This window comes from Pagrus major, chromosome 7 (assembly GCF_040436345.1).
Source record: "Pagrus major chromosome 7, Pma_NU_1.0".
Lineage (NCBI taxonomy): Eukaryota > Metazoa > Chordata > Actinopteri > Spariformes > Sparidae > Pagrus > Pagrus major.
Genome location: NC_133221.1, coordinates 2,086,064 through 2,110,199, shown reverse-complemented (window position 1 = coordinate 2,110,199; position 24,136 = coordinate 2,086,064). Strand labels below are relative to the sequence as shown.

Here is a 24,136-nt window from a genome sequence, read left to right as displayed (position 1 = left end):
GGGTGAGGGACACTGGAGCAGACTGGAGAGAGAGAGAGACAGGAAGTGTACACAGGGTCCACAAAGAAGGAAAATGATGGTAATTTATTTCCTTGTTGTAAGAAAATGTGTCTCATGTAGTTTGCATGATGCACAAAACCTGGTGAGTGTTACATCATTAAACTTCCTCTCACTCTTTGCACTACTGTGAGGAAAACACCTGTGCTGTAAAATGTAAGGTGAGATGGAGGTGGAGTTTGATGGTCAGCAGTCTTAATGAACCGTACCTGCAGCTGAAGGCTGGTTGGTGGTTTTAGGAAAAGACGATGAGGCGATGACACTTTCTGAACTGAGTTTTAAACTCTGCGTTGTTGGTGTGGAGGCTGATGGGACTGATGTTGAAAAAGGTGGCGGAGTCTGGGTTGGTTTGGACGGATCTGTGGACAATGAAAAGACAATGAAATAATAAGATACTGAAGAGATACTGATGCAGAGAAATCCATATTTTCCACGAATGAGTGAAAATATATACAAATATAACAAAATGTAGGAATACAAGATAATCAGTCAGGTGCGAAAACCAGTAAGTATCATAATTAAAGGCATAAATCATACACAAGAACATACTGGACATATGTTTATAATGTTAGTTAATTTATGGTTCAGCTAATTCTGATGATTTTATTCTTGCTGATGACAGAAGGTCTAAGTTTTACTGAAAATAAAGAAAGTATCTCTAACTTCATCTAACAAAACTGAAACAATGCAAAAAGAGTTGAGCGGCTTTATATCACCTAAAATATATAAAACTACTACTACATGCTAAATATAAACATGTTCTGGTCAAATTTTAATTTCTGCTGTTGTCAGGTTATCTAAAAAAACATTTTTGCAGAATAAATAAAATGACAAAGGAAGCAAAGATGTTTTTCATGATCCCTTTTTGGGGAAAATCTGTATAAAAATAAAAGTGGATTGAGTGACAGGTACATGAATTATATGAAGTAATTAGGGATGCACGATATGTGTTTTTCCAGCCGATACCGATAATAATTTCACATTTTTGTAATTTAAAAAAATAAGTTCAAAACCTGCAGTTTATGCATCCCTGAGGGCAAAAAGACTAAGATGAAGCGGGCAAAGATGGATGATTTATATGTTAAACTTGTTAGACATGTTAGACTTTTCCCCTCCTCTCCCAACACTTGCATTGTAAGTTACAGTTGTGTTGTCTTCTTCTGAACTTGTCACGCTTCGGCCGAGGACCCACCCTCCTTAGTTGGTGACCTGGCTGGCTGGCCTGCCTGATCCATGCCAGGATTTTCCCTCTGCCCTGCCTTCTGTTTGAGTGACAAGTGAGGCATCCACTCACTGCTGCCTGCTGCTCCACACCTGGCTCCACTCTCCTCGTCAGCCTTGGCTTTAAAAGCCACACCAGGACTGACAGTCTTCACCAGATTATCATGTCTGTTCCCAGGAGACCCGTTCATGTATTGCCTCTTCTTTGGATGCCTGTACTCTGACTGTCAAGCCATTGCCAACCCTGCTTCTGCCCAGCCATGTGAGTCTAGCCAAGCCCCTTTGTACTATGCCTGTGTTTTCCCCTGCCTGCCCATGCACCGAACTCTGCCTGTTTTTGACTCCTGGATTTTTGCCCAAGCCCTGCCTGCATTTTTGCCAGAGTTTTTTGTGAGACTTTCTAAGTTTGATCTTTTTGTAGCCTGTGCCTGGCTTGAAAAAAAAAACCTATGTTTGATGAACTGCCTTTGTTTGAAGAACAGTAAAATAAAATTGCCTAACCATCATTCTGCTCCTGAGTCTGCTTCTGGGTCCACAAACTCTTCCGGCCTCACTGGCCCTGACAGAACTTCAATATAAAAAATATACAAGACAAATAAATTACAAAAAACCTCTGTAATGTCAAAGTGAAAACAGATTTCTACAAAGTAATGTCAATTAATTAAAAATATATCATATAAAATAAGTGATTGCATAAGTATTCACCCCCTTCACGTCAGTATTTAGTAGCTGCACCTTTGGCCTCAATCACAGCACTGAGTCTGTGTGGAGAGGTCTCAATAACTTCTGCACATCTGGCCACTACAATTTGACTCCTTTCTTCAATGTAGTTCTCTTGCAGACTGAATCAGGTTGTCCTCCAGGATGTCCCTATATTTTGCTGCATTCATTTTACCCTCTACCGCTCCTGTATTGATTATTGTGGCCTCACCAATATCACGGTAAAAACCAAGTACCGTCTTCCTCTTATCGACCCGTCATTTGAGCCACTTTGCCACGCCCAAATCTTCACTAAGCTGGATCTACGAAACGCCTACAACTTGGTCCGGATTCGGAAGGGAGACAAGTGGAAGACCGGATTCAACACACCCCTGGGCCACTTTGAATACCAAGAAATGCCCTCTGGCTTGACCAACGTCCCAGCTGTCTTCCAGGCTGTTACTAATGATCCTCCGAGACATGTGAGGTATCTGTGCAACAACACATTCTGAGCTATGATTTAACTGTGACATGTTGTTCTTGTTTGTGGGGGTTAAGTAAGGTGGCTGATGTTGAGAAGATCTGTTAGGAGGGCCCAGAGTCATTAATCAGCTCTGTGTTTGTGTTAAAAGGTTAGCTACAGGATGAGGCCCTTACATGATACTAAACTGAGTTCCTTTCTCACGCCATTGTTTGGAGCTGGCTTAACGTATACATTTCCATTTAAGGACAGAGAGACAATCAGGTCAACTTTAGTTGCCAGCCCAAGAAGTGACATCAGCAGACTTAGGTAACTTACAGAAGATGAGCTATTCCAGAGGGATCGGAGGCAGATCAACTCCTCTTTCACCTATTGGATAGATGGACCCTCAATCCACCAAAGTGACCAATTAGAAGAAGTAAGTAGGTGCGGGTGAATGGACTTTAAAAAGGCCCGCACAGGCAGACAAAGTTAGGTGGTTCTTTGAAGATTTCCTAGATCGAAGGCTCGAGAGGATTTCTGGTAGAGCAGAGGGCAAAGCCTTAGGCAGAACTTTGCCAGATATTGGGATCACCGGGTGTGGCCACACTGGTTCGGACGCAGGCTTGAAATCTGTTTCACTAAAGATTGCTCTATCATTCCACCCACTACAGCAGAGTGGCTGTAGCCCCTTCATTTGGTTCCCCAAGGCTGAGTCAGCCTTTCTTAGGCTCGAGAGACAGTTCACTAATGCCCCAGTACTCAAGCACCCAGATCCCAGGTTGCAGTTCGTGGTTGAGGTTGACACCTCTGATTCTGGGGTAGGTGCGGTCCTCTCCCAACGCGACGTCACTTTCCAAGTACTCCATTCCTGTGCCTTCTTCTTACGGCACCTCTCTCCGTCAGAGAGGATTTATGACGTTGGTAATAGAGAGCTGCTGCAGTGGTGTTGGCCCTCCAAGAGTGGCGTCACTGGCTGGAGGATTCCCAACAGCCCTTTATTGTATGGATTGACCACAAGAACCCCTCCTATCTGCCCGCTGGTCCCTCTACTTGAGCTGATTCAACTATACCCTCTCCTACCACCCCGGCCCCCTGAAATGGCAAGCCTGATGCCCTATACTGGATCTACTCCCCGGATTCGTCACCCTCAGACCCTGAACCCATCGTGCCTTCTTCCCAGATTGTTGGGGCAGCCACCTGGGAGATAGAACACTTGTGAGGGAGGCTCAGCACATCACTCCAGATCCTGGTTCCTGTCCCACCAACAGCCTGTTTGTACCTGATACGGTACGTTCACAAGTACTTCAGTGGGGGCATTCCTCTAAGTTAAGGCAGATTTACACATGTGCCATATTCCTTCCATTTCTTAATGATAGGTTTTACTGAACTTCTCTACAGTATATGTAGAGGATCAGCAGAAAAACAACCAACAGCAAAAAAACCACAGGCAAGACACAACCTGGGTGAGGGAGAGACAGGAAGTGTACACAGGGTCCAAAAAGAAGGAAAATGATTGTAATTTATTTCCTTGTTGTAAGAAAATGTGTCTCATGTGGTTTGCACGTTGCATAAAACATCATTGAGTGTCACGTCATCAAACTTCCTCTCACTCTTTGCACTACTGTGAAGAAAACACCTGTGTTGTAAAATACAAGGTGAGATGGAGGTGGAGTTTGATCAGAGCCGGCCCAAGCCTTTTGGGGGCCCTAAGCAGAATTTGATTTGGGGCCCCCCTCCCACCACTGCGGAGTCACCTGTGCTTGACAATTATTGACACAAATGTCAAACTATAATGTTACATTATAAACTGTATTAATACAGTGACGGATTATGAACTACTGTCCCCCTGGGCACAGATGCACAAGGACCGTTTTGGGGCTCCTGGCCCCTCTAGACCTCTGGCCCCCTGGGCTTGGTAGACCCCTGTATTAATATAGTTGTTATTTACACCAAACCAGTCCCCTTTAACCTTAGAGCAGGGGTGGGCAAATAATTATTCCAAGGGGCCACATGACAAACCCGAGCTGTGCTGGAGGGCCGAACCAACAATAATTTGAAACTTAATTCGGCTCAATATTAATTTTCTCTCATTTTAAAAATCTGAAAGCTGTGGGATGTCATTCCCTTCGCTCACACAGAACTCTTGAATCTCTTCTCTCAGATCCCATACTCTTTTAAGCACTTTGCCCAGGCTGAGCCACCTGACAGCTGTGTGGTAGACTATGTCACCATGTTCAGTCTCATTTTCCTCCAAAAGTGCAACAAACTGTCTGTGATTTAATGCTCTTGCCCTCAGGGCCGGCTCTCGCCATTTTGGTGCCCGAGGCAAGATTAGGAGTTGGATTTATGACTGCAGCTGAAGTAAAATATCTCATTATGTATGTAATGTAGACAATGCCCACAGTAACATAGAATTAACAGAACTCACCGGCGTCAGGCTGCGTGGTGCTGGAGGTTGGTGGCGTGCTGGATGTGGTGCTGCTGCTGCTTGTTGTCTGAACTGCAGCTGTATTCAAACACACAGTCGTTCATACTGTTACACCACTGCATTAAGTCCATTGTGTCATTCTACAACTACAAAACATCTGTTCATATAAATATTGACTCATCAGTCTGAACAGTGACAGGGAACATGTGGCTCTGTCCTCCATCTGTGGCATCTGTTTGCTAACTTTACAGATAATTTCATGTCAATGATAAACATCAGGAGTGTTTACATTTTATTTTCTGTCCATAACTTTATGTTTTGTGTTGTTTCTGTTACATTATCAATGAGGACATTTGATGCTAAATTAAACCAAAATCCAAATATAAATACAAGTTGAATAAAGAGTTAACACTCACGTAGGCTGTAGCAAACGAACGGTTTCTTCAGGTCACAGGGAACGTCAAACCATTTTCCATCTCTGCCCAAGTGTGCTATCACACAAGCCTCTATCCCACCAGCGTTATTAGGTTCAGTTTGATCCCAGTACCTAAATGAGGAGTTACTTCCATCCGACCACTTCCAGGAGTCTCTGAAAAGGCCGATCCAGGCTAGTTGTCCTGAAGGTACCAAGTCCTTTACCTTCTGGTTCTCTGCTGTGTTCCTCACACTGGCCAGGTCTGTGTGGTGATCTCTGCAGTAGCTCTGGGCCTCAGTCCAGGTCATGAGAGTCTCGATGAGGACAAACGTCACCTTCAGCCCTGAAAACAGAGCACAGTGCTGTGCAGAGGTACTATAACATACAGTTTACCATCCATGCCGTGTCTGTGGCAGTATTCACAGCATTATAAATCCACTGAATTAATGACTTTGTAAAATAAAAATGGAAGACATGACAGACTTAATAAATGTTACTGAGTATTTCTTCAGTCTCTCCCCATTAATAATCACATCCTTAAAATCTACATCTAATAGATTCACACATTATTTTTTCTACATGTGAATATTTTCTCAGATTTCTGAAACACAAACATACGGGCCCCTCTGAAGGGTCACCAGATACATCTGAGGGCTCGTCAGATGGTTGATGGGAGAGGAAAGAAAAGAAAAAAGTTCTGATGCACAAATCTGTCTTCAGTTTTTCTTTTCTTTAACTTTCCTCCAATATTTGCTTTCACATAAAACATTGGATCATCTGACTTCTTTGGACTTCACCATGTGAGAAGTTTAGTGGGGAAATGTTTCTTTGGTGGAACTAACAACACATGAACATGTGAAACATGACAAGAAGCTCCAGTAGACAGAGCTTTGTGTCAGAGGTCACCAGCACAAAGAAACAAGAAGGTTGGGAACTAGTTCAATATATAACAATGTGTTGTATTTTATAAGCTTCTCCTATGTTTTTTAATGTTTATATTAATCTGAACAGTAACAAGTAACTACAGCTGTTGAGTAAATGAAGTCAATTCAAGAATACATCATTTTCCCTCTGAGATCCAGTGGAGTTATAAAGTTACACAGTAAATAAAGTAGCGTAGTAATAGAGTACATGTACTCAGTTGCTTTCATGTGGGGTGTGGAGCCAGATCTGCCTTTTATTATCTGAAACAGCTAAATTGCGGCCACGTCTCCGTCTGAGTGACTCAGAGACTGCAGCATGTTTTTAAATCCAGCAGGATGGACTATTACAATGCTCTTCTATCTGCTCCACCCAAACAAGTCATTCATCACTGACAAGCTTCTTTTTCTCATTCTCATCTGCATCGCTGTCAAATCATCAATATTAATTGCTGCCTTATTGGCTTGTAAGTCGTCTGTAAAGCTCTTTGAATTGTACTAACTTTGATGGAAGGTGCTGTAAATAAAGTTTGACTGACTGATCCTGTATCGGCCCAAATAATGAGGGAGAGTGAAGTGTATGGGCTGTCGTCCTCGAAAGGTGTCGGCGTGTAGTATGTTGATAAGAGATTCTGCGGAGGCAAGGCTGGGTGGATTTGACAGAGCAATCTTTATTGAAACAGATTTCAAGCCAGCGTCCGAACCAGAGTGTGCACTCCCTGGTATTCTCAAATCTTGGCAAAGTGATGCCCAAAATACTTTGCCCTCTGCTCTATCAGAACTCCTCTCTGACCATCAGTCTTAGGAGATCAACCAAAATCACCCCCGTTCTCTGGTGTGTGTGTCTTTTTAGAGTCTATTCGCTCAGGCCCGCCTGTTTCTCTAATTGTTTCCTTTTTGGGGAACTGAGGGCCCATCTATCCTATTAGAAAAGGATGGGTCTGCATAACATCTCTCTCTCAAGGGAATATGTGTGCATGGAGGTGTGTGCGTGACTATGTTGATGTTAGTCTCTATATACTTAAATGGAAATGTGTACATTAAATCAACCCTGAACCTCTTCCTATCCTTAGATGGAAATGTATACACTGAACCTCTGAATTCCTCAGTCCTTGGTGTGGGCCTCTTCCTTCAGCTATTCTCTGAAGCACACTACAGAATTAATGTGTTGTTATCCTGAACATGAGACCTCTACATTGTCTCCTTCCCAAATATACTTAAAGGAAAGCATTTGATCCTGTCCCATCCTGTCCTGTCACTCAGAGCTCAGGAGGTAAAAGAAACACTCAGACACTACAAGAGCTCAAGAACCTGAACTGGTGTGTTTTAAACTTCACTGAATATTCTCACCTCTGACATCCATGCAGACCGCCCGAACGCGATTTTCACAAGGGTAGTCATGCCATCGTCCACCATCATACATCACTGTGCAGTGCTCTATACTTTTATAGTTGTTTGGTTGTCCAGTCCCCCACTGTCTGAACTCAGTCTCCCCGTCTTTGTAGAAACTGGTGTGTGACAGTGACCACCTCCAGCTGTTCACGTCATCATACAGCCCAATCCAGACCTCCTGAAAGCAATATTTTAATATATCTTTCTTTAGCCTCACATTTATTACACGGCAACACAATATACACTCAAAAGTTAATCTGAGGCTTCAGCAGTCTGAGTGACACAGATCCAGTTCATATCCTCCAAAGTGACAGGCTTTCTAATACAACATTCCCTCCTTTTGTTTCCATCCACTGCAGCTCAACAGGAACACTCAGTCTGGTGAAACACAACGAGGGAGTTTTATATTAAAAACACTTCACAGACCGATTCTAAAAGAGTTGGGACGCTGTGTAGAATAAAGACACAATGCAAACATTTGCAAAGAACTGACTTCAGTCCTGCTGCTCCTGAGCTCATGTAGTAAAATCATTTATACAATCATGTGTTTGACGACCTCGCCCCATCCTTGCTTGTGAACGACTGAGCCTTTGGAGGACGCCCCTTTCATACCCGATTATGATACGATCACCTGTTACCGATGAACCTGTTTACCTGTGGAAGCTTCCAACACAACAACTTTCAGGCTTTTGTTGCCCCGTCACAATTTGTTTGAAACGCGTCGCTTCAGAATAGACATATATTTACACAAATCAGTGAAGTTGAACATGAAATAAATAAATTGTCTTTGTACTGTTTTAAATTGAGTTTATGTCAAAAAGGATCAGCAGATTATCACATTCCCCGATTCTGTTTAATTTGTATTTTACACAACGTCCCAACTTCTTTGGAAAGAGCGTTGTATACATATATAGACATATGTAGACATATAGTCTATGAGTACATTTCATATTGTAAACAAATAAATATGAGGCATTTTCTAGAGGTAGAGGTAGGAGTAGTTTAGATTCAAGCTGCACCTTAATCAGACACCAGATTAAAGTGCTGCTTACAATGTCCTTCTGAGAAGTAGTGGAGTAGAAGTACAGAGTGGCATTAAATGGAAATACCCAAGTACAAGTACAGTACCTCAAAATGTTACTTCAAAATGTATCTACTGACTTTACACCAATGTGGAAGTGCAAAACTTCAACCTGCGTGTCATTTACATGTTTGTCAAAAATGGCTTTGAGACTAAAGAAAGACATCAGTGAACTCACATTGGACACTTTGCTTTTATCTACGGTGTCGATCAGGATCCTCACGTCCTCCATGTTGTCTATAGTTGCCAGGTCAGTGTATTTCTCTCTGCAGTACCTCTGAGCTTCAGTCATGGTCTTCAGGTCAGAAACAAAATGGTGCTGACGAGGGACATGTGATGAGACAGCACTCAGCCCTGTAGTGACAGACATGCATACTGGTGACATTTGGGTGAAACATGACTTCTATGAATCATCTGGACTTTGTCACGTTGCATTTCAGTGTATTCAGGTGTGTCGTTGTCTCTGTCAGTAAAATCAGCTGTGGAATGTAACAAAGTCATTTACTTAAGTACTGTACTTAAACTAGTGACAGGGTTGGGGGTGTCTGATGACACTTTAAGGACAATTTGGAGTATTTCTGTTTATGTAACTTTATATTTATACTCCATTACATTTCACTGTAATATCAGACTTTTACTGCAGTACATTTAATTGTTATTCAGATGAAGATTTTTGTCTAAAGACACATGACAACCCGAAATACAATACAATACATAGTTATATATTACACCAGTGGTTCTCTGGGACGTCCCAGTAACAACTTACCTGGGCGGGTGCTCAGGGAATGTGCAGATCAGCTGGCTTGTGTCCTAACAGACATTTTTAACACCTCACTGGATCAAGCCAAAGTCCCATTATGTTTCAAAACTGCCTCCATCATCCCAGTGCCAAAGAAACCTCAAATCTCATCACTCAATGACTACCGGCCCATCGCACTGCTTCGAAGGCTGGTAAAGGAGCACATCACCTCCAGTCTCCCTGCCACATTTGACCCCTTCCAGTTTGCCTAGCGGCCAAACCGCTCCACTGAGGATGCCATCTCCACCGCTCTTCACTTGAGCCTTGCACACCTGGAGGAGAAAAACACTCATGTTCGGATGCTGTTCCTGGACTTCAGTTCAGCGTTTAATACCATCATTCCACAGCATCTGGTAGACAAACTGGAACCCCTGGGCTTCAGCACCCCCCTGTGCAACTGGCTGCTGGACTTCCTCACTGAGAGACCACAGTCAGTGCGGGTCGGTCAGAATACCTCCAGTGTCATCACCCTCAACACAGGCTCCCCTCAAGGCTGTGTCCTGAGCCCCCTGCTGTTCACTCCCCCGATGACTCACGACTGCGTCCCAAGGGCTACCACCAACCACATTGTGAAGTTTGCGGACGACACAACAGTGGTGGGCCTCATCAGGGATGACCACGACCTGGCTTACAGGGAGGAGGTGGAGCAGCTGGTGGGCTGGTGTAGCAAAAACAACTTGATCCTGAACGTGGACAAAACCAAAGAGATAATTGTCGTCTTCAGGAAGAAGCAGCCCAGCCACGCTCCACTTCTCATCAACAACTCGGCTGTGGAGGTGGTCAGCAGCACCAAGTTCCTGGGGGTGCACATCACAGACAACCTCACCTGGTCTGTGAACACTGCAACACTGGTCAAGAAGGCACAGCAGCGTCTGCACTTCCTGCGAAGGATGAAGAGAGTCCTCCTGCCCCCGCCCATCCTCACTACCTTCTACAGGAGCACCATAGAGAGCATCCTGACCAGCTGCATCTCCATGTGGTGTGGAAGCTGCAAAGCCTCTGACTAGAGGAATGTGAGGAGAGTGATGAGGACAGCGGAGAAGATCATTGGGACTTCTCTCCCCTCCATTCAGGACATTGCTCCCAAGTGCTGCATGTCCTGAGCTGGGAATATTATCACAGACTCCTCCCACCCTCACCATGGACTGTTTTCCTTGCTGGCCTCTGGAAAGAGGTTCTGCAAGATTCGGTGCAGGACCACAAGGCTCTATAACAGCTTTTCCCCCCCCATCACACTGCTGAACTCTAAGTGACAAATTGTCGTCTATTCTGGATATCTTGTTTCCTCAAAATATTTGCACTTACTAACCCAACCCAACTGTCTGAGACTAACAGAAGCAGCAACTCATTCCTGTTCTGTATTTCCTTATTTACACTAACTTTGTGCTGATGAAATAGTCAAAGACAAGAGCTGAGGTGGAAAAACAGACTATTCAAAGAGCACATACAGCTAGTTTAGGGCTGTCAAAGCTGATATAAACTATATTATTACTGGATCTGAAATCTCATTGGCTACATGATGCGCCAATCATCCGGAGGCTGGTGTGTAAGTGGCTCAGGAGAGAGGAGGAAGACGAGAGAGTGGGTCACTGGTCTACACATTCACTCATTGGCTGTAATCGGCTCTAGGGCGGGCACAGAAGCTCCTATCTGCTCGAATGAGCTGTCAATCAAACGGCGGCCAGCTCAGGATCTCTGGTGTAGAGGGATGATGGAGTCTGCTGTGAAATGAGGAGTCTCTTTTTACAGATAAAAGCATCCGTGATCTCAGTTTTTTGCTGTTTTGTCAACATTTAATGATGAAATTCTGTGTTGGACTGAATATGTTACTGAAATGGATCCAGTGGACATTTTAGAATAAGAGAAAACAGTTTTGTTGGAGTTTGATGCACTTCTGAAACACACAGACACTTTATTGATGAGTTGACAAAACTGTGTACATGCTAGTTTGTTTGTTTGTTTGTTTGTTTGTTTGTTGTACCGTCCTGATGTGGTCTTATGTTGAAATGGTTTGCACGAATAGAATCATGAGAATCTGAGCTTTCTAACGGTGAAAGACAGGCAAACGCCTCAATGTAAGTGCATCGTCATGTTTGCTCAGCTGTGTTTGTATTGTTTGACGAACTAGCCGGACGCTGAGTTTGAACAGTCCCACAAGTAAATACAATTATTATGCAGAATGATCCATTTCAGAATAATTCACACTGTATTATGTTACTGGACTGTAATTATTGATGCATGTATGTGTTCATCCCTTCACTGCTGCAGCTGGGCGTATTTTAGTGACTTTACACGATGTTTATGTAATGCTCGTGAACTTCCTGCTGGGATGTTTTTGAACAAAGGCTCCTGGTTCTTGACTTAACAACCTATTCAGCACAGTGTAAACAGTAAGAGACTGAGGAGCCTGATCGGCAAATAAGCGCTCGTCGAGTCGTGCAGAAAATATCTTTCTTCTGGTTACTAATTAAGCCTCATTAACCTTCTTTAATACCTACAAAGATAAAGAAAAGTTCTGAACAAACAGCTCACTGTCACACCACAGTGAGGGGGGTCTTGTCCTGGGGTTTTCTGTCTCGTGAATTTCCTGTTTTATTTTGAAAAGTAACTCTCCTCTCGTTTCTACGGTGGCCCAGAGGTGTCAGGCCAAATACAAAAGCCACAACACAAATACAAAAGTCACAACACGAATACAAAAGCCACAACACGAATACAAAAGCCACAACACGAATACAAAAGTCACAACACAAATACAAAAGCCACAACACGAATACAAAAGTCACAACACAAATACAAAAGTCACAACACAAATACAAAAGTCACAACACGAATACAAAAGCCACAACACAAATACAAAAGTCACAACACGAATACAAAAGTCACAACACGAATACAAAAGCCACAACACGAATACAAAAGCCACAACACGAATACAAAAGCCACAACACGAATACAAAAGCCACAACACAAATACAAAAGCCACAACGGAAGTGACCTAAAACGGGTCCGTGCATGAAGTATAATGAATCTGCATTGTTTACGTTGTATAATGAAACATCACATTTTGGGGGTATTTCCTATTTCATTGTGTAAGACGTGTAACGCAGCTTGTTTCTTTATCCAACTTGTACAATGAACATTGAAAAAGGAAGTCGAGTGGTGGAAACGGCCTTCAAAGTAAAAGTTGTGCGTTTTGAAGCGTGTTGGCCGCAGCTGTCAGTTTAAGGAGAGCGAAATGAAATAGATACAACCTAACAACAAAAAGCCTAAATAATTTAGATAATTCATAACTGTTATACAGTGATATTTCCGCCACTTTCCCACAACTGAGAGAGATAATCACCGGGATTTTCAAAGTAAACACACCGTGTTGAGACGGAGACTGAGCAGCTGGACTGCAGTCGTCATGAAGTACCGGTAAGTCAAACTTGTTTTTTGTTCACCTTATCCACCAAACGTCTCCAACCTAACACTGTTTAAATCTGTTGACCTGCCAGGAACGTAGTTAGCTGTTAACTTCAGAACATAGCCAATGCTAACAATGCTATTTTGTTTGCAGGTAAAGTTGCAGTGTTGTAGCTAAACAGCTGTTGTAACGTTATGCTAACGTCACTCGTTTGTTATTATCAGCTGTTTTGCACGTCATTTTAATATTTGTCCATCTAAGTCTGTGAAATACCTACAGTTATGCTAGAAGTGAGTTAACTGGACCCTGCCCAGTCATATAAGTAAGGCTGAGGGGTGTTTTGATATTAATTTTGATGTATTAAACTGTAGTGTGGTCTGTGTTCACAAATGTTACCAGCAGTGTTTGTGCATGCAGACAGACTGCAAAGTAAAGAAATATTCTAAATAATATAATTAATGTCATGTATCCCTATTATTAGTGAGTAAAAACTAAAGCTACAATTAATACACTGTTCATCTGTGGATGTACAGTTGACACCATCAAAATAAAGAGGAAAGATGAACCTCGGCCATATATTTTCTTTATGCAGTCTTTATGTAAGACATCTGTTTTTAAACCTAACAAAATATTACCTTTTATTGCAGAGTTTCCAGAGGACCTCCGCCAAAGCCCGACAGTCCCTTTTATTCACATCAGATTGTGCTCACTCAGAGGTACCAGCCAACAAAATGCTCCTGATTGATTCGTTATTCGCTGAGAAATTCAATGAATTTAAAGATAAATTAAAGTTACTGGGGTCTATTCTGAGCAGAGACCCGTCCTCCATCCAAGTTTGGTGGAAATCAGTTCTGTAGTTTTTGTGTAATCCTGCTGACAAACCAACAGACCAACCAACGAACAGGTTATTTAAAAACATAACTCTCGGTGGAGGTAACAAGTTTGTGGAAATACAGTAATAAAGACTGAAAATACAAATAAAGACATTTAAAAATACAAGACTGTTTAAGACTACAAAAGCAAATGTCAGATTTAATAAAGTAATTAATGCCTACGTTTAATTTTAATATTATTTTTGGTGCATTTAATGGGATAATAATTTATTTATTGAGCCATTTATTTATTAATTTATTTGTTTTTGATTGTGGCAGTGCCTGTCCTCCATAAAGGAGTTGGTACCCAGAGAAGAACACTTCTGGATCGGCCTTTTCAGAGACTCCTGGAAGTGGTCGGATGGACGTAACTCCTCATTTAGGTATTGGGATCAAGGTCAACCTGATAACCATGGTAACATGGAGGATTGTGTGGAAGCAGACTTGGGCAGAGATGGAAAATGGAGGGACGTTCCCTGTGGCCGGAAGAGACCGTTCGTTTGCTACAGCCTACCAGTGTTAACTTTTGATTCAACTTGTATTTATTTTCAGATTTTGGTATAATTTAGCATCAAATGTCCTCAATGATAATGTAACAGAAACAACACAAAACATAAAGTTATGTGCAGAAAATAAAATGTAAACACTCCTGATGTTTATCATTGACATGAAAGTATCTGTAAAGTTAGCAAACAGATGCCACAGATGGAGGACAGAGCCACATGTTCCCTGTCATTGTTCAGACTGATGAGTCAATATTTATATGAACATATTTTTTCACAGTCCCTACGACTACAAGGCAAGTGATCAAAGTGCGTCTGGAGAGAAAGGACTCCTCTCTGGATCTCAACGACCCTGCCGTGTTGGAACAAATGTTGAAGGAGGTAAATCATGTTGGACCTTTCTAATTTTATACACAAACAGAACAAATTCAAATAAAATCAGACTTTGTTGATCCCCCGAGGGAAAACTCAGCAGAACAAGAAACAGTGTGAAGAGGTAGGAAACAGATAAACATGACATGACCTGAGCATTGTGTAGGAAGCTGTGCACGTACATATGTGCAGGATTAAAGAGTGTAGTCGTGCCACTCTGCAGGCCTGACTGAGGCACAACTGTGACTCGTTAAGAGTCGACGCTCAGCACAAACTTTACTATCAGTTTTAGAAAAGCCAGAGCCTTTACAACAGAAGAAAGAGGAGGAGAAAGTCAGAAAGGACAGCAGGCCAACAGGGCGACGCCATCTTAGGGAACAAAACATGTGAATATATAAATGTGATGCAGAGCACTCCTGAAATAGAGGAAAATATAAAGAACAATGCAGAATGTAATATCTCTATGTGAGTGATAATGCTGAGGAGGTTTTATCAGCTCAAACAGAGGCTGAAGGAGTGGCCCATGCCAATTCAATCCAGGTAGGCCCGCTAGTCCCTCTACTTGAGCCGATTCAACTATACCCTCTCTTACCACCCTGGCCCCCTGAAATGGCAAGCCTGATGCCCTATACTGGCTCTACTCCCCGGATTCGTCACCCTCAGACCCTGAACCCATCATGCCTTCTTCCCGAACTGTTTCCTCCTCTGCCGACTTTCATCAGTCCTTGCACAGCAAGAACAGCTTTCAACATTGGAATCCCAACGTTCTCCTGCAACCACCAGCACCTTTTCTTCAAAGACTGGTAACATTGAACTGGGCTTAGATAGCATAGCATAGCATGGCTAAGCACATGACTTTAAACTCTGGTTGATGTAATGCATATATCTTCAATTTATGTATGTCCACTGTTTGAGTGTTATTGCGATCTCAGGTCAGGTTATTGGTAGTTTGCTCTCCTAGACGGCTAATTCGACGTTAGTGAATTGGCTATCTTTTCTCTTCTTCAAGGGTGGTGCCGCAAGGTGATCTTATGTAAATTGGATCTTATTATTAATCATAATTAATGATTATCCCTGATAATCATTAATTATTATTGATAGCCAAATTTAACCCAAAACTCCCTATTACCGTTGCATGAAGCACTACATAATGGTGCCCCGTGTGAAGTGGGCACAACACCGGATGGTTGGGGCAGCGACCTGTGTAGGAACACATGTCCATCGCCTCTGCATTACATTGAGGCCCTGTTTTTCTTGTTAACTCTTTTCATCTGGATGAAGACTATTCACAGGAATAAGGCGCCCTAAAGTCTGCCACCTTATCTTCTGGCAGAGAGGACAGTGTTTTCCTGGACCATAAAGACTTCAGATGAGGACACTTTTAATTAATTTACAACCTAAACTCCTATGTTGAACTGTCTTTCCCCTCCAAACAGATAAAGTCTTCCCTGACAGGTCAGTCTGAGTGAGCATGGAGTCACCTTCCCTCTGGTCATCAGGAGTGACGAACTAACTGGTCATCAGAAGGTGTCAATACAGAGTCTTTACATTTGCAAATTAAGTAACACGTCTGATGCCTCTCTCTCTCTCACCCTCTCTGTCTCTCTGACTTCTGATCCACAAACATACTCTCCAGAGTGAAAGGACACCAGACACCTTCTGACTTGTTGTTCTATGCTCTTACTCTGTCTTTTGTTATTTACGACACATCTGGTCTCACTATCTGTGGGACATTCCATTCAAATGGCCTCTGTATTCTTCCAGATTTCAGACCATTTCTAATTAGCCATTAAGTCAGTATCTCACCCTCTTAATTCTAACAAATTAAGAAACAGTAAAAGAAGTTCATAAAACTGATCTTTTTCCCGTTTCTCTACGATTAAGATTGACTGAGATCAAGTTTTAATGTTTAATCTGTCCTGTGTTCGGTGGAACCACAGCACCTCCTGATGGTGAGTCCTGGTACAGTTGGACGAGCTGTTTAAGAAATATTCTGTTTAATATGTTATTGGTTATAACCAGTAAATGTCTCTGATATGTCTTTATTTTAACAAGTATTAAGCTAGAACTAGGAGAAATATGTATAAGCGATCAATTCTACCAGTTCTACCTCCTGTATATTCAAGTGTGTTTCCTTTTACGTTTTAATCAAGTTTTAATTCCTTTGGAATGTTAAGTGATTTTAATCATGTCATAATCCTTTTTCATGATAGACAAAGTACATCTATTAAGCCATGGTGAGATTCTGTGAAAAGGTGAAGCACGGTTTTAAAACGTTTAAAACTATAGTTTAGTTTAGTGAGTTCCTGTGAATTTTCACACCATCTGCTTGGAGACAAAAGCCGGCAAGTCCAGCCCACGGCACGCCCGCCATTTGGAGATAATAAAACAGGGAGACATCGCTTCTCTCGAGTCAGTTTTCTTCTGTTTTGAGTTTTGTAGTCAGTTTAGTTTTTGTTAGTGTAACTTAGTTTTTCACTCTTACTCTTGTAACTTACTTCTGAAACTCTCGTCTTTAATTTTTCCACTCTTTGAAACACGCTCCAAGACAGCGATCTCAGTAGAAGTGCTCACGCGTTAATTTTTCTCACTTTTATATAAGTATTGATTAGCTTCTTTTATTAAGTTTGTACCAGAACGAAGTTCTGTTTTAATTTGTTTTATACAGTTAAGTATCGTAACCTGCTTTGGAAGAAGTGAACTTAATTTAGATTATCTTGCATTAACTAACAACGGAAGATCCGCCTGATCAACGTATCATCCTCAGTTATTTTATTCAAGAAGTTAGATTTAGTTTACAAAGTCAGAGCCTGAGAACCACTCGAAGCAACGAAGAAGAACATCTTTATCACAATCATCATCACGACACTACAGCAACTTGCTGTGTCTGAAACCATGCAAGCGGTTTCCAACGAAAGACAGACTCTTTGACAAGCCCCCAGCGCTCGCTAGCGGTACCATCCCGCTGGGCATTGAGCCAAGATCTGCACCGGATCGGTACGGGACCAGCTGCCCTCTTCCTAAGACATCGGACTGAGGTGTCCCACCGGCTGATACCGGACGAGCTGACCCTCGGCCATTGGACCAGGACTGCCAGCTAGAGCCGCAAATCACCCGAGGGAATCCGCCGCCGCGGACTCAACCACTCAGAAAGTAGGCTCTCCATCACTCACAACAGCTGGATTCACACATGATACATGAGATGGTGTCTATGGCTCTTGATCTTTTTAAGTATTTGTGATGCTTTTAACTTTATTTTTGGTTTTAAACCAATTATTTATTGTTTTTCTACATGCTAAATATAAACATGTTCTGCTCATATTTTCATTTCTGCTGTTGTCAGGTCATTTAAAAAAACAATTTTGCAGAATAAATAAAATGACAAAGGAAGCAAACACATTTTTCATGATCACTTTTGGAGAAAAGGTACATATTCATGTGATTTTAATAAACACTCACCAGGAATGACGAGGATCAGCAATGTCTTGGATGAATCTGGAGACAAAGCTCTGCCGTAGCCACACTTGTACCATCCTGTGTCCAATTTGCTTGCATTTGTGATGGTTACATGCAGTCCAAATGTAGATCCTTCTTTATATTCAATGCTGTGTCTGCCACTCTGAGCTCTGTTGGCATCAGTTTCAATGATAATGTCCTCTTCTGTTTCACATTTGTCCTTACACAGGAACTTCTGTTTACTCTGAACAGTATCGAGGCATCCCATTGTGATATTCTCTCCTTCAGTATCTGTACGGAAAAAACGAGTGTTTCCACCCGGCAGTTCTGTTGAAAAGAGAAACAGTCAACAGTTACTGTGATATATTACAGCAATGCCGTATTCGTTGTTACTGATTGACCTGGTAGGCTTGCCGTACTTTGAGTAGTTGTCTGCGCATGCTCAGTAAGGGTTCTGCGAATACACATGTGCTACCTGTGTTGTACTGTTTTGCCCCGAACTGCTAGTAAAGTTACTGAACGTGTGCAGCTGCCTCGTTATTGGAATACACCACATAATTGGCGACGAGATAAACTGGACGAGGTAAATGGCGACCTTTGCAAGACCGGACGAGTTTAAGCCTGAAATTGAGCCATGGTCTGCCTACGTGGAGCGCATGGAGCTCTTTTTCGAAGCACACGATGTTGCAGACGACAAACAAGTGGCGACTCTGTTGAGCACAATGGGGGCTTCTGCCTACGGACTTTTGCGCAATCTGGTCCAGCCAGAAAAGCCAAAGGATAAAAGTTTTCAGCAGATTGTGGCCGTTCTGCGGGGATATTACGAGCCTAAACCGTTGGTCATCGCGGAGCGCTTCAGGTTTCGTAGGTGTGTCCAGAAAAGTAATGAGTCGGCTTCTCAGTTCGCGGCGGAGCTACAACAGTTAGCCGCAAAATGTGACTTTGGAGACCGGTTGGATGAATCCCTACGAGACGGTTTCGTCAGCGGGATTAATAATGAAGCGTGCCAGCGGAAATTGCTCTCAGAGGACGGACTTACTTTTGCAAAAGCCCTGGAACTCGCAATGAACATGGAAACAGCTCAACGAGATGTGCAGCAGCTGAGGAAGGGAGACAGCGCTACCGTTTCTGTTAACAAGGTAAATGGGAAACAGAGACACTCACCTTCAGCACAAAAAGAGTGCTATAGATGCAAAGGCAAAAATCATAGCGCCAGTGACTGCTACTTTAAGGACAGTAGATGCCATAAGTGTAATAAAGTGGGGCATATCCAAAAAGCGTGTAGGGCCGGCGGTCCCACGCATGAGAAGAGAGGAGCGCAGAAGAGGCGCACACAAAAAGTCACCACAGGCTATGTCCATGCAGAAGGGGCAGAAGTGGATATGTTCCCAGTGCTTTGTGCAGGTGACACAGACAGGCGGCCATTCAGCGTTGACTTTGAAGTAAATGCGGTTAATGTACTGATGGAAATAGACACGGGAGCCGCTGTCAGCATTATCTCAGAGACTGTGTACGAAAGATCATTCTCACACATACCGCTAGAGGGCGCGAGTGTCAAGCTAAAAACCTACACAGGTCAGCCCATCCCAGTGAGAGGACAGTTCATGGCTAAAGTGACATATGAAGATCAGACTGCTGACTTGCCACTGATAGTTGTAAAAGGGAAGGGTCCTTCACTGTGTGGGAGAAACTGGCTTGAACAAATAAAACTCAATTGGAGAATGATTAAAACTGTCAGTGGACATACACAGCCGCCCAAGTCTATTCCTGAGGTGATTGCAAAATACAGTGAAGTTTTCAGAGATGAGCTCGGGACATTAAAGGACATCAAGGCAACAATCTCTGTCAAGCCTGAGGCAACCCCAAAATTCCACAAAGCATGCCCCCTGCCTTTTGCAATGAAAGAAAAAGTGGAAAAAGAACTGGAAAGGCTGGAGAAAGATGGCATCATCTCCCCTGTAAAGCACAGTGAGTGGGCTGCCCCAGTAGTCCCGGTAACCAAGCGGGACAGCACACTCCGTTTATGCGGTGACTACAAGGTTACTGTGAACCAGGCTACAAACACCGAGATATACCCCCTACCACGCATTGAGGAGGTGCTGGCAACACTTAGTGGTGGGAAGTTGTTCTCAAAAATAGACCTGGCTTCAGCATATCAACAGGTACTACTTGATGAAGACTCCAAGAAATATACAACTGTAAACACTCACAAAGGACTGTTTGTTTACAACCGCCTCTGCTTTGGTGTAAACTCTGCTGTCAGTATCTTCCAGAGAATTATGGAGAACCTGATGAAGGACCTCAACGTGGTGGTTTATCTGGATGACCTCCTTATAATGGGCAGAGACGAAGCAGAGCACCTCATGAACTTGGACAGAGTCCTACAGCGTCTCCAGGAGAACGGGTTGAGGGTGAAAGAGTCCAAGTGTGAGTTCGGCAAGACTCAGATTGAATATCTGGGTCATGTGCTGGATGAAAAAGGGGTGTACCCGTCCCAAGACAAGGTGAGAGCCATACATGATGCACCAGCACCCACAAGCATCAAAGAGTTAAGAGCTTTCCTAGGGCTGGTAAACTATTATGGACGTTTTGTGCCGCAGCAGAGCACAGTGCTTGCACCGCTCTACAGCCTGCTAAAAGATGAAACCACCTGGAGATGGAGCAAAGCTGAACAAGATTCCTTCAACAAGTGTAAACAACTTTTGACAAGTGACAAAGTGTTAATGCACTACGATCCTCACCTGCCGCTAACTCTCGCATGTGATGCTTCTGCTTATGGGATCGGAGCGGTAATTCAGCACACAACGCCAGATGGAAAAGAGCATCCAGTGGCCTATGCTTCACGGTCTCTCTCCCCAGCAGAGAAGAAATATTCACAAATCGAGAAGGAGGCTCTGAGCTTGGTGTTTGGTGTGAAAAAGTTCCACCAATACCTGTGGGGACGGCAGTTTAACCTAATTACAGACCACAGACCTCTGCTAACACTGTTCGGTGAGCATAAGGGACTTCCAACAATGGCGGCAGCACGTATCCAGAGGTGGGCCATCATATTATCTGCATATGATTACCACATACTGTACCGTCAGTCTGAAAAGCATGCCAAAGCAGATGGATTATCACGTGTTCCACTGCCTGAGACCAAGGATGCCGGAACAGAGACAGTGTCCGCATACATTGATGCACTGGTGTGAGCACCTGGAGGGGGCACCACTGAGTGCAAGACGGATCGCCAAGTCAACAAGAAACGACCCAGAGCTTTCAAAGCTGCACAGGTACATCATGGAAGGATGGCCGAAGGAAATACCAGAGGAACTGAAAGTGTTTCACAAAAAGAAAGATGAATTGTCTGTGGAGCAGGGATGCGTCCTGTGGGGGACAAGAGTGATTGCACCTGCAAAACTGAGATCAGCAGTGCTAAAAGAGATCCATGCCGGTCACCCAGGCATCGTGAAGATGAAGACAGTCGCACGGCAATATGTCTGGTGGCCTAAAATCGACATCGACATCGAAAAAGTCTGCAAAGAGTGTGAGACTTGTCAGCTGGATCAACACATGCCACGCCAGGTCCCACTACACCCATGGGAGTTCCCTGGGGGTGTTTGGAAAAGACTTCACATTGACTTTGCGGGCCCGTTCATGGGTAACATGTTCATGATCGTGGTCGACGCGTACTCAAAATGGTTGGAAGTTTACAAAATGACACAAATAACTTCTGCAGCGACCATTACCAGGCTAAAGAGGCTGTTTGCGTCATATGGAGTTCCGGAACAAATAGTCACTGACAATGCAACAACCTTCACATCAGACGAGTTCCAGCAGTTCATGAAGAGAAATGGAATCCTCCACACTACTGGTGCTCCGAGACACCCAGCTACCAACGGCCTAGCTGAGAGGTATGTTGCAACCTTCAAGGCAGGCATGAAAAAGCTGGCAAAGGAAGACCTGAGCATTGATGATAAAATCTCACACTTCCTGCTTCGGTATCGCACAACTCCTAACAGCACGACTGGCGAGTCACCAGCTGACTTGTTTTTAAAGAGACACGTGCGAACCAGATTGGACTTCCTGAAACCAAGCATCACAGAAACGGTGAGAAGGAAGCAGTATCGACAGAAGGAACGACACGACAACAAAGCTGCAGAGAGGCAGTTTGACGTGGATGAACAGGTTTATCTGCGCAATACTGCAGGAGAAAGTCCAAGGTGGATTCCAGGAGTAGTAAAGCAGCAGACTGGCCCTGTCTCATACAAGGTGCTAGGTGAAAAAACTGACCACATGTACAGACGTCATGGGGATCAGCTTCGACCTCGCTTCTCTCCAGACACTCCGGAGTCAGCACCTGAGGAGGAGGCCGTCGAGTTGGCTGGGCAGGCAGAGGCTTGTTCAGGAACGGAGCTCCTGGTACCTGAGACCCCAGCATCTGAGCTGCCCAGGCTCCCTGAACCACCTGACCCAGCTACAGTGACTTTGAGGCGCTCACAACGTGCCACACGCTTGCCACAGCGTTACCAGAACTGATCATGGAGATTAGAAGTTCTGAGGACTGTTGAGAAACTGATTGCTGAATTTGAGTTTATTAAAAGTTTATAATTGAGTAACACATTAAGAGCATTCAGTATGGTTAAGTGAACATGTCTATTTTTTATTGTTAACAGTTACAGTGATGATAGTGTTTGCTTATGCACTATAGTGATAAACACTGTTTTGGGATGTTAGAATATTTTGAGTTAGTTTTGAGCTAAAGGGGGAGGAAATGTGATATATTACAGCAATGCCGTATTCGTTGTTACTGATTGACCTGGTAGGCTTGCCGTACTTTGAGTAGTTGTCTGCGCATGCTCAGTAAGGGTTCTGCGAATACACATGTGCTACCTGTGTTGTACTGTTTTGCCCCGAACTGCTAGTAAAGTTACTGAACGTGTGCAGCTGCCTCGTTATTGGAATACACCACAGTTACTGTCCGTGAAATGCTGCAGTCTGATCTTAGTATTTCCTGCTTCACATGAACACAGATCATCACTGAGAGCTGCTCCGAAAGTTCATACAACATAAATAACTACAATTCTTCCCATAATCTGATTAAAACTTTTATTAATATAGTCCAGAACTACAAATGCCTTAAAAAGTTTATAAATCATCGATTCCTTTTTTTTAAATATATAATATTATATTCTATTGTTTTCATATCTAGATAAAAGAAATATTCCTACATCATTGAATTCACTAAATAAATCAGGTTTAAAGACTTTCAGTAGAAACTCACCATCAGAAACTCTGATCTCAAAGTCCCAGTATGAGTCTGGAACCAAATCTGTGCCCAAACCACACCTGTACCGTCCTGCGTCAGACTTGGTCAGATCTGTGATGGTCACAGTCAGAACTCCTCTTCCAGAAGATTCTCCTTTATATTCAGTGCTGAATCTGCCATTCTGAGCTCTGACATCTTCTGTTTTAATGAGAATATCTTCTGCTTTACATTCTTCTTTACAGAAGAACTTCATGTTTTTAGGAGACAGGTAGCATGTAATTGAACCATTTCCTCCCTCAGCTCCTGTGTAAATGTTGAGTTTTGCACTGACGAGCCCAGTGTCTCCACACAGAGCTGTTGGAAAGATGAACACAGAACACAGATGATCATTTCTGTATCAGCTGGAGCAACAACAACTGTAAAACATGTGTCATCAAACATTTAGCTACATTAACAAATAAAATGTCCCAAAGCAGTGTGTGGTGCTGCGTTAAAGAGACAGTCAGGTCATCAGTCCTCACCTGAGATGAAGCAGAAGAACAGAACGTGGTGGATCTTCATTCTGAGTTTGATCCTGATGGAGACAAAACCGTCTCTGTCACTTCACTCCTTCCACTCTGTCTGTCTGATCAAACAGGAAGCTGAAGTTGCTTTAGTTTCATGATTTCTGTCAAATCTGCTTCACTTCTTATACTTTCTTAAACTTATACTCTTGGGAGGTCCACTGGGTGTTTCCTGCTCTTTTTTAAATTCATCACTTCTCAGGAATAAACACACCCCAGAAAATCCCCAAGTCTCAGTACA

At 43.1% G+C, this 24,136-nt stretch overlaps 2 protein-coding genes across 2 annotated transcripts; both read right to left on the bottom strand.

The window, feature by feature from the left end:
* Nucleotides 1-3,587: 3,587 nt before the first annotated feature.
* Nucleotides 3,588-9,171, bottom strand: LOC140999282 (C-type mannose receptor 2-like). Its single transcript, XM_073469607.1, has 5 exons — nucleotides 8,855-9,171; nucleotides 7,554-7,773; nucleotides 5,285-5,626; nucleotides 4,869-4,946; nucleotides 3,588-3,637 (listed from the first exon to the last, which is right to left on the bottom strand). The coding sequence occupies exons 1-5, from the start codon at nucleotides 9,059-9,061 to the stop codon at nucleotides 3,588-3,590; spliced, it is 897 nt and encodes a 298-aa protein (XP_073325708.1). The 5' UTR covers nucleotides 9,062-9,171.
* A 6,132-nt stretch (nucleotides 9,172-15,303) lies between these two features.
* On the bottom strand, nucleotides 15,304-23,969 carry LOC140999281 (polymeric immunoglobulin receptor-like). Its single transcript, XM_073469604.1, has 4 exons — nucleotides 23,854-23,969; nucleotides 23,348-23,686; nucleotides 18,088-18,411; nucleotides 15,304-15,428 (listed from the first exon to the last, which is right to left on the bottom strand). Exons 1-4 carry the CDS (start codon nucleotides 23,891-23,893, stop codon nucleotides 15,304-15,306), a joined length of 828 nt encoding a protein of 275 aa, XP_073325705.1. The 5' UTR covers nucleotides 23,894-23,969.
* Nucleotides 23,970-24,136: the final 167 nt, after the last annotated feature.

Excerpts from the sequence above, each read along its gene's own strand:
- LOC140999282 (XM_073469607.1), bottom strand. The coding sequence starts at position 9,061 with ATGTCACCAGTATGCATGTCTGTCACTACAGGGCTGAGTGCTGTCTCA. Across the intron at positions 4,947-5,284 it reads GTTCGTTTGCTACAGCCTAC|CTGCAGTTCAGACAACAAGC; the intron begins GTGAGTGTTAAC and ends GTTTGAATACAG. Across the intron at positions 3,638-4,868 it reads CACCACGCAGCCTGACGCCG|GTGGCTGCCCCAACAATCTG; the intron begins GTGAGTTCTGTT and ends TCTATCTCCCAG.
- LOC140999281 (XM_073469604.1), bottom strand. The coding sequence starts at position 23,893 with ATGAAGATCCACCACGTTCTGTTCTTCTGCTTCATCTCAG. Across the intron at positions 23,687-23,853 it reads GTTCTTCTGCTTCATCTCAG|CTCTGTGTGGAGACACTGGG; the intron begins GTGAGGACTGAT and ends TCTTTCCAACAG. Across the intron at positions 15,429-18,087 it reads GCTGATCCTCGTCATTCCTG|TCTTTGAAGAAAAGGTGCTG; the intron begins GTGAGTGTTTAT and ends CAATGTTACCAG.